The sequence below is a fragment of the Mus caroli genome, chromosome 2, assembly GCF_900094665.2.
Source record: "Mus caroli chromosome 2, CAROLI_EIJ_v1.1, whole genome shotgun sequence".
NCBI lineage: Eukaryota > Metazoa > Chordata > Mammalia > Rodentia > Muridae > Mus > Mus caroli.
Window position 1 is genome coordinate 135,176,115 of NC_034571.1, and position 10,684 is coordinate 135,186,798.

General features: G+C 42.0%; 1 protein-coding gene across 4 annotated transcripts in view; it reads right to left on the reverse strand.

Annotated features, from left to right (window-relative positions):
* Kif16b (kinesin family member 16B) overlaps window positions 1-10,684 on the reverse strand; it is a 272,919-nt gene that overhangs the window by 219,512 nt on the left and 42,723 nt on the right. For all 4 annotated transcript variants that reach the window (XM_029474203.1, XM_021150816.2, XM_029474202.1 and 1 more), the window contains exons 4-7: window positions 8,187-8,303; window positions 5,558-5,655; window positions 4,762-4,871; window positions 990-1,132 (exon numbers count right to left, since the gene is read on the reverse strand). In XM_029474203.1, the coding sequence (XP_029330063.1) occupies window positions 990-1,132; window positions 4,762-4,871; window positions 5,558-5,655; window positions 8,187-8,303 (468 nt within the window). The remainder of the gene's footprint in view (window positions 1-989; window positions 1,133-4,761; window positions 4,872-5,557; window positions 5,656-8,186; window positions 8,304-10,684) is intronic.

Sequence of the window (10,684 nt, forward strand, 5' to 3'; positions counted from 1 at the left end):
GAACTCACTTTGTAGACCAGGCTGGCCTCGAACTCAGAAATCCGCCTGCCTCTGCCTCCCAAGTGCTGGGATTAAAGGCGTGCGCCACCACCGCCCGGCTAACCTACATTTTTTATTTTGAATCAAATGCAGCAAATAATAATAAATATACATTCTGATGGACATATAAAAACCTCTTAGAAACTACAGCCTGCTACATCCTAGTTATGCATCCATCAGAAAGTTGTTAGCCACTAAATTACTGTAAAGAAAGGCTCATCTCCAGCAGGACATAGAGATTGCCCAGAGAACACTTCTGGCTGGTCTTGGAGACTCAACTCATTTTCCTGGTCTCCAATCTTCAAATTAATAAGGGCCTGCTGGCTGTTTTCTGGCATGTTCACTGTCAATATGGATAGGCAACGCCAAGTCCTAACCCTTGCTGAAGCCAAGACTCGAATCTGTGTATTCCTGTGTCTGGCTTTGGTAACAACTACTTTTCCTCAGCCATTCCCAGCCACCTTCAAGACACTGTCCACCACCTGACTACAAGGATTTCTTATGTTAGTGCCTCTAAGTGTTGTTCACTACCCTCTAATATGACTCTAATCATAATCAACAGCACCAGGGACCATGGAGCAATAGTGTAGTACACCCATTCTTCATCTTGGTCTCCAGATGCTCTGCCTTGAAATCCATCATCTCCCACAGCACGTAAAATAATGAAAACTTTTGCTTTATTAGGCACAAGAGCAAGTCTGTCTTATACAAGGTCATGCTGTATGCTCACAGCCTGCTAATTATTTCTTAAGAATATATATCAGGACATTTGCATCACTGTGAGTATAGAAAGGCTGTGAGCACACAGCACATGCTCAACTCTAACTAACAAGTAAGTGACAGTCACCTTCGCTTGCAGCTGCTGCTCCTGGCTCAACAATGACTTAGCTGGTGCTAATCATCAAGGAAAGGCCTCAGGAATGGGGCCTCTGCTCCACGGCTGCCCATACCTGAGTGAACTTGATGGTGAAGATGGCATGGGACCTGCTACTGACATCATTCATCCCCGTTGCTGCAGTGGTGCGATTGATATTTCCTGCATCCATAAGTTCTTCCACATCACTGTAGTTCTGAACTAAATGCTTGGATAAATCTGAAGAAAAGAAAAGAAGAGAAGAGAAGAGAAGAGAAGAGAAGAGAAGAGAAGAGAAGAGAAGAGAAGAGAAGAGACGAGACGAGACGAGACGAGACGAGACGAGACGNAGAGAGGGGAGAGAAGAGAAGAGAAGAGAAGAGAAGAGAAGAGAAGAGAAGAGAAGAGAAGAGAAGAGAAGAGAAGAGAAGAGAAGAGAAATCTTTCTGTTATGTAGTGAAGTAAATGAGAGGCTTCCCTCTAAGAACCATGCATGACTACACATCTGCCAATTTGGTTGGAGATCGTGTGTCTTGTGGTTGGAGATCTTGGAGAGTGGTGGTCTGTAATGCAGACAGGGAGCTGAACAAGCTGGTTGGCTTCAATAGGCTTCAGCAACCTAATGTGAGTGCCCATTGCACACCATTACACAGAGAGACTGTTGCAGCTATCAACAGCAATCTCTTGGAAACAGTCATGCTACAAGGAAAAACAATATAAAAGTTCCACCTTCAGGAATAGCCTTGTGTAAGCCCAACCCTCATGCAAAACCTAAAAACATCTTAAACTCTAAAACATTTTTACTGGCTGTTTTTTCTTGAAGGGAGAGTAGCTCACAGGGTTAAAGGTCAAAGTGGACAGAGCTCCTCTGCTTTTTGCTCTACCTCTAACTCTCTCATTCCCTTTTTGTGAAGTAACCAATGTTACTGGTTCTCTATACCCTTCAAAAAACAACCCATACATACAAAGGCAGTTACACACACTATCAAGTTGCCTTCCCTCCCCTTCCATGCACATGAGAACATACTAGGCTAAACACACAGGAGGCCCTTTGATCAACCACGCGCACAAAAAAAAAAAAAAAAAAAAAATGGTTTGTAGAGTAGCAGATCACAAGCATTGTTCTGCATCTTGCTTTCTACTTACGTACATATAAGGATCCTCTACAACGCTACGGTGGCCTGGTATTCATTTTTGAGGCTACAGAGAAATGCTTGTATATCAGAACCCCAACCAATTTAACCAGCCTCTTGAGTCTACAGAGGTTGTCTATTTTACTTTATTTACAAATACAATGGGCTGTTAAGATATTTTGTGCATAGTCTTTTCAAATGTATGGGAATGTGACTCCAAAGTAAATACTTGGAGGTAGAACTGCTAAATCAAAGGATGCTGGGAATACTGGCAAATGCTGCAGAGAGGGCAGTTCATAGCAGCAGGAGTGAGGACAAGGCGTGCTTGTCTCCATCCCCCTCCCCAGAACCCTCATTATCCACCCACAGGGGTGACAAGCATCATGCAGAAGGGCTCCTTCTCCTACTTCACTATGATGAAAGAAGCTGGGCACTTTTTCTTCCACTTAAAAATCACCAGTTTGGGGTGGTGATAAAGCCCAGTGTTATAGAGTGCGTGCCTGGCATGCATGCTCAAAGGAACTCTGGGTCTGATTCCTATCAAAAGGTGGGGAAAGATTTCTTCTTCTATGACTTCTAGGTTTTTAAGTTAAATTTTAAAAAGCCCTCCTTCTAAGATTCTGGAAAAAAAATAACCCATGGTTCTTGTGATCATGCCATTCTTTTATATTTCCCATTAAATCCTTGCCCTCATTTTCAAATAATTTAGTCTAAAAGTTGAGTGATGGTACTTTATTTTTCTCATATAATCTATAACCTATACTCCCCAATGTTTGAATAATGTATTATTTATAAGGATCATAACTACAGAGGTCAATATCCAGATGTTTTTACCCTGTTTAATTATTGTCTCCTCATATATCAGTTTTATGTGTTCTGACATCTGTTATAACATTTAAAGAAAAAATATAAAGCCTCCTGTTAGACTGAAAGCAATAGGTATTCGATAACAATCCCCTCAGCACATACACACACACACACACGCACACACACACACACACACACAGAGATACAGCTGCACGCCTTTCTCTAGGGAGACAGAGTACAGACGCAAATGGGAACTTAAGAAAACATAGGACCCATCTATGAGTTCTGATGACCTCAAGATAAAAAGGGAACTACAAGAGATAAATCTTCAAACCCATGTTCTGGTTCATTCTTGGTAGCAAAAAAAACACAAAAAACAAAAACCTACACTTCATAGACAATGCCATAATAAACCATGTTTCCATTAGCAATGCCTACAGGCTACTCCCCAGCAGTTACTCAGTTCCCTTAGAGAGAGCAAAATTAAAATTAGCCACATAACAACCCAGTGTAGTAATTACCTCCCTCGTTGTGATTAATTAAAAAAAAAAAAGCCTGATAAAACAACTTAATGGAGGAAAGGGTGTATTTTGGCTCATGATTAAAGGGGATACAGTCAACCACCATGGGGAAGATATGGTGGCAGCACTTGGTCATGAGATGCACTGAGTCTATAATCAGGAAGCAGAAAGCCATAAAAGCATATGTACAGCTTTATTCAGCCTGCGACTGCAGACCGTGGCATGGTGCTACCATTATTTAGGGTGAAGTTGTCTTACCTCAACTAAAGTCATCTAGATGTGCCCAGAGATTTGTTTCCTCAGTAACTCAAAATCCCATGGAGTTGACAACAAGATTAACTATTATAGCATATTTTTAAATACATGGCAAGAGCTAATTCACAATACAATATCACATGTAACATCCTCCATGACTAACTGTCCCTTGGTTAGTATGGGGAGGTGGAGGAAGGCCACTAATAAGAGACCATAAGTTAACAAATTTTCACAATCATGATCCAGAAATCGCAGTGCTCATACCAGAAGGCTACAACTTAACACCACAAAGCTGCAGCCCAGAAATGGTGCCAAGACCCTTTGAGCAAGACTGCCCTGGACTGCATGACTGTGGTGTGCATGGCTATTAATTTCACAGTTTAGGATACACAACTAAAAGTTATATGCACACAGGCTTAAGCTGCCTCTCAGAACTACTTAAGCCAGTTGGGATTGTACTCCTTCACGTGGGGCATGCATTACATGCCAGGAAACTGCACACAAGGAAACTCACCCTGACTATAAGCAAAGGCCTCCACAGCACACTAATGTGGTGCTCTAGCTATTGCTTAGTCTGCTGTACCTTTGTACACTTGATAAGCTATTTCTCCAATTTTAGTATACAAGGTGAATTCATTCACTGTCTGCCAGGCCCTTCCTGACACTGTAGAGGTGGGTGCTCAGTCCACCATAATTATCCTATCACAACACAGATTCAAAACCCAAGGGGAGACACCCCTGGGAACTCTTCTTACAAATAAGAAACAAGAGTCAGTCCCCTTCCACCTGGCACCCATTTAGGGTCCATGAACATATGTTAGTAAAATGCATTGCCACTGAGACGCACAGGCCTGGGGGTCAGAACTTGATCGTCTTGTGGAGAAGCTGGGAAAACAAACTTCCAGAGAGATCTTAAAGTCAAAGAAATGATGAGTAGGCCTTACAAAATACCTAGAAAATAAGTACTGAAATACAGATTTACAAAACAAATGTTGGCATGCCAGCTCCTGTCACTTCTACTGTAATAAAATTCCAAAAGTAAACAACTTTTTAATTCTTACCATCACCAAACTTTTGTATTTTTTTGTTTTTCTACCAATCCCAAGGGAGACGAGGGGAGTGACTATGTGAAGACAAGAAACATCCTTCTTACCCTCAACGTACGGTCCTTCTTTGGGATGCTCACGGACTCTTAAATTGAAGGTCTTAGATGACTTCCGCCTAAGTAGGTCTCTCACACGTTCATTATAAATTTCTAAGTAGCTAAAAATTTTAGATAGAATTAATTTTATAAAAAATGTTTTTAAGTCATTAATAATAACAAACACAACACTCACAGCAACTGCAGCCACACACACCCACCTCTGCTGTGCACTTTATAAGAACTATTTCACTCAACCCTTGCAATGGCTTAATGGTGGATACTTCATCGTTTGTAAAAATGTAACAAGAGAGTTCTGGTGTGCTTTAAACAACTTCCCTGGAGTCACAGTCATCAAGAGGTCAAGTGGCTCTGAGCAGTACAGGTCAACACAGCTCTGCTCAAGACCCCTGGGGACCAGCGTCTGACCCAGACTCTGAGACAATAAGGAAAAGGTTCTCTGTGCACCCAACTGATGTTAAGGGTGCACTTACAGAGGATCCTACCACAGTTGAGTAACACAGATGATACTCAGCCAAAAGAGTGAGCCCAACTGCATACGTCTAGGGCTGACTCAGTGTGAGAGAAAAATAGAATCCTCAAGCTTCCCATCAAGCTATGCTCCCTCACACACAAATTATACCAACGTACTCTCACTTTTATTGCTAACTAACATAGAGTTCAGGTCAGGAAGGGGCAGGCTCATTCCTCAACAGCCTCCACCCTTACCCCCCTCTTTCCCAGACCTCTGTGCAAGTCAAGCATACTGGGGCCCCTCAGAACTTTACACATCAGATAATGGCCCTACCTGACTTCCGTCCTGAAAGAGGCTTCATCCCATCTAGTGGTTTCATTGATCCGACTGAAGAGAGCTTCACAGATCCGAGGTATTAAGCCAGAATCACCCTGAAATGGAGAAGAAGACTGCCACAGCCATCACTCAAACTAGATTTGAGCAGACCATGAGTTTGCATTTTGCTGGCATGGACTTAGGCTCTCCTAGCCTGTGTGCCAAGCCCACACCTTCCACCAAGTGCCCCTATAGGACTTCATAGTCTCTGAAATAAGGATAACACTTTCTAAATTATAAATGCTAGGACTTGTATATTTTTATAAGATGTTAAATCAATTAACAATGGCTTGCAAGGATATGGAGGCGTATTCTCTATCAAAGAGGATAGTTTATAATATAAAATAAATGTTAAAAATATCTGGCTAACTGAGAAAGCAGGGATAACAGATACCAGGCAGAATAGACACACTAGAGAAAATAATAACCTTTTTAGGTCCTCCAATAGCCATCTTAAACGTAGGTGGCTGAAGTACATTAAACTATGGAAGCCAGCCTTCCTCTGCTATAGCAATCTCTGCATAAGTCCTCTTAGGAAGAGAAAATCCACCTTGTCTAAGTGGTGTAGCTACATAATCATAGTCCTGTAAGCATGAACAAGCTTGTGAGCAGTACTCTGTGGACTGGATAGTTTTACATCAACTTGATACTAGCCAAAGTCCTCTGAAAGGAGGAAATCTCAATTGAGAAAATGCCTCCATAAGATAGGGCTCTAAGCAGACAAGAATGTTTTCTTAATTAGTGATTGATGGGAAAGGGCCCAGCCCATTGCGAGTGGTGCCATCCCTGAGCTGGTAGTCCTAGATTCTATAAGAAAGCAGGCTGAGAAAACCAGGGGAAGCAAGCCGTAAGCAGCCCCCTCCATGGCCTCTGCATCAGCTCCTGCCTTCAGGTTCCTGCCCTGTGTGAGTTCTTGTCCTGACTTCCTTCAGTGATGGACTATGGATGTGGAAGTGTAAACCAAATAAAAGCAAACCCTTTCCTCCCCATCTTTCTTCTGGTCATGGTACTTCGTCATAGTAATGGTAACCCAAATTAAGACACTCTGCGTCAGGCAAAAGGCTCTCACTGAAGACTGAACTCCCCTCTAAAAGACTGTAAGAATCATCACTGCCATTTTAACTTTTTTCTTCTTCTTCTTCTTTGTATCATCCATTCAATTGGTACCAACTGTGACCAAGGAAAACTGAGCCTTCTACCACAGTTTTTGTTCTTTCTTAAAATAAGTTACTGAAGCTGTACTTATCTAGTAGGGGGAGGAAAAGTAGCTGCTCTTAGACGTGCTTTGTAAATGTTTTATATAAAGTCGAGGACTGATATGCAAATTTCATTTTTGGATATTTTTTTTTTAAAGTTCAGTAGTAAAACAAAAAGAGAAAAACTAATAACATTAAAAGGGACATGCCAGGTGGGCTACCTCTCTCCCTCCCTCTCCCTAGTTTCCAGCACTGTGACACACATTTCAGTGCCACACTTCCCATGTAAGCACAAAATCTGGGTTGGAGAAGCCAGGTTCCAGGCTCTGATATGATGCCCTGAGATTTGTGTCCCCCCCCTCCCCCCAGTACCATGCTTCCATAGGCCACCAAACCTTGAGCACTATAGACACTACTGTGCCTGCTGTCAGGGAGCCCTAAAGCCTTTCACAGTGTCTACATCAAGAACAAGCCACAGGTTTGGCAGTACTGAACTGAGTTCTTGCTGCCACATGAAAAAAAGAAAAAAGATACACACACACACACACAGAGACACACACACACCATTGTCTAAGTCTTAACTAGCCCTATGCAGTTTTGTTTGTTGTTAGGTTTGCTTCTTTTCTTTGTTTTCTGTGTTGTTAGGGAGCAAATCAGAGCCGTGAGTATGCTGTGCAGGTGTTCCACTACCTACCTCCTAAGCTACATTCGCAGTGCTTTTTGAGACAGTCTCCCTGAGTTGATCATCAGGCTGGTGTGAAGCTTGCCAGCATCATGCATCAGCCTCCCAAGAAGCTGGGATTACATACCACCATGTCCTATACCGACATCTTACTTTTCTATACTCTGGTGCAAATACAACATAAGCGCTTATTAATCTGTACTGATTAATCACTAAACTATGGGTGTTGTGTCTCTAAGCACACAAACTGTAAGGGCTTGCTCTATAATGCCAACTTTTTCATGTTTGCTGGACTTACCTAACACCTTTCCTTCAAAAAGTTAGGTTTTCTTTTTTTACGCTATTCTTAGGAAAAATGTTCTGAATAATTTTGAAAAGAATAGACTTTGGTAATTTTATTCAAATTGTTATACTGGCAGAAAAGAAGAATAAATTACTTTCTTGGTAAGATTATAAGGCCTTTAAAAGCAGAAATGAACTGGGATTCCCACCAATTGTTTGTGCTTATAACATAAAACTATCTCTAATTTCAAATCTCTCCAAGGAAATTTAGTTCAACTTATTACTGAGTTTTATCTTGTTATTAAAGGAAGATCAGAACAGGAAAAGTTGGTGCAGATCAAGTAGATAAAAGATAATTCTATCACTCCAGAAAAAGATAGTAAGACACTTCCTTCCCTCACAACATATAAACAACTAAATAACTCACAGAATTTCCCATCATAGTGTAGGACTTTCCGGATCCAGTTTGCCCATATGCAAAGACACAAGCATTGTAACCTTCAAATGCAGATTTCACAACATCTGTACCCAGAGTTTTGAAAACCTAAAAGGAAAAAAAAAAAAAAAGATAAACACAAAGGATACAAGTACCATGGATTTTAATAAAAGCCCCTGTCGTATTGACAATGTGCTTGAATGTTACTTTCATCTTTAGGATTACAGCATAAAAATAAATCACTGCCGAGCTATAACAACAGAATATGTATGCACGCCAGTTTTTTAATCAAAAGTAAACTTTCCAAGCAAGCAAAAAGCAACACCGTTCTCTTTCCTGCTTAAGTTAGCAAACAACTTCTGAAATATAAATGTAAACAAGGCCAAGTGGCAATTGTGTTTGGGAGCAAAGATTTTAACATGTGATGTTAAAATTCAGAACTGCACAATGTGTGAAGCTATTCATCTATCAAAGCCTCCAAAAATTAATATTCAAAACCTAAAGGTCACAGTAGCCAGAAATTATTGCCTGAATCCTGCCAAGTAAAAGCCTTCATTTCTCTGGGCCAATATACCTCAAGATGAATCTCTAGAAGACCTGGGGTAGCAGAATGCCAGGGTGGAGTGCTGAGACTAGAATGGTAGGGCTGCCTCACAACAGGCTCCCAATGTATTCATTTACCTGTTGGGCTACTTATCCAGATACTTGCAGACATGGTGGGGAGACAAGATGGGTGGAGATGGTCACAACCACAACCTACGTTCTGTCCAGTGCACCACATAGCCACCATTTGGGAGGCAGGGTAAAGGATGAAGCACAAATGCTCCAGGAGGACAACTAATGTAAATGAGACAGATTAAAATGGCAAGTGGCCCTGTTATACCAAGCTGGGAACGAATGACCCAAAGTTTGGTTGATGTCTCAAGTCCTCTAAGCCCAACATAAGGCCAACTCAAACATCTCTCTGCTACAGAAAGTAAAAGAATTAGCAGCAAGAGATGCCACAGAAAGAATGCCATCAGGTTCATAGTCAAAAAACTGAATGGATGGGATGACCACAGTCCGAGGTGGGAACTCCTACGGTGATGATGCTCTCTGAGCCAAGGTCAGGAGACCCAGAAAACCATTTCTCCCAAACTACCCAGGGCAGCAAATCCTAGCCTTTACTGGCCATGAGAATACCTAGAGACCCAGTGGCCAGGCCAGCAAGTCAGTCCAGTGAAATATGAGTCTCTGTATGAACCTAGGAATCAGTACATTACAATACTTCCCAAATGAATACTACAAACCTGACCACAACAGAATCTGATGACAATTCAGCTGACATCCATGATGTAACAAAAATAAAACCAAATAGACTTGGGCTTCCTTCCTTTTATTTGGTTTGCATGTCCTTCAGATCCTATATGAAACATTACTAAATGTAATTTCAACTGAATTTCTACCAAAAATGGCTACAGCCACTCATTCTCAGTTAATTTTTAGCCATTTCAGCTTCAGGCACTGTTATTTTCTACTCTCACCGTCAAAGTCTAATGACTTATGCAATACCCAGCCATGGCATCTCACATTTACTGGGCACTGTCACAGGGTCATGTATTAATTCAAAGGAGAGAGGGTTCATGAGCCCTCAGATGAGGAAGCTGAGAGGGAAGGTCAGGACTCAGGCCCTGCAATGAGTGGCAGAGCTGGTACTCTCATCACAGGGCTTTAGCGACATCCTCTACAATCACAAACCCTGGTGCTAGCTGGGAGGATGCATTCCCAAACTCCAGGGAACTCAGGGATCCAGACGACACGCTTAGGTCTCCTCTCCCCACTCCATATGAACTGTAAGTAAAAATCCTACTTCTCCAAATCTCTCAGGTTGGAGCAGAAACAAAAAAGTTTCCACAGAAATTTCAGAGAATAAAGAAGGGGCATTTCTCCTAGCCCAGATGAAGGTAAAATAAGGCATGGTAAACAGTTAACCCAATCTGAAATGTTTCCACAATTAACATCCTCCCAAGAGTTAAAATCCATGCTTCATGGGTAATTACTTTGTTAGCAAGTAGAAAGATCACCTAGGTGGCCTTCTGACAGACTCAAGAGCCTCAGCAGGCACAATGCTAGGACAGACCTAGAAAAGGTAGATCTGGAGGTGACACTAGAACTAGAACCGCCTCAGCACCAACCAAGCCATCCACCCATGGCCATACCGAGGTGCAGAAACAGGCACCGTCCTCTCCAGAGACTACCCTGCCACACTCCCACCATAGACTGACTCAGTATCTGCTAATGTAGCAAGCAGGAGGACACATTCAAGAGACTGATGCGTCCATTAGCACCAAACCCTGGCCAAGCCCCTCACAGTTAGCTCTATATGCTTTGCCATATGTGCAAACACTTTAAAGCTGACTTCAAGAGTGATCCAAGATCCTTTCATCACAGCTACGAACTTTGTCTCTGTAACTCCTTCCCTGGGTGTTTTGTTCCCAATTCTAAGAAGG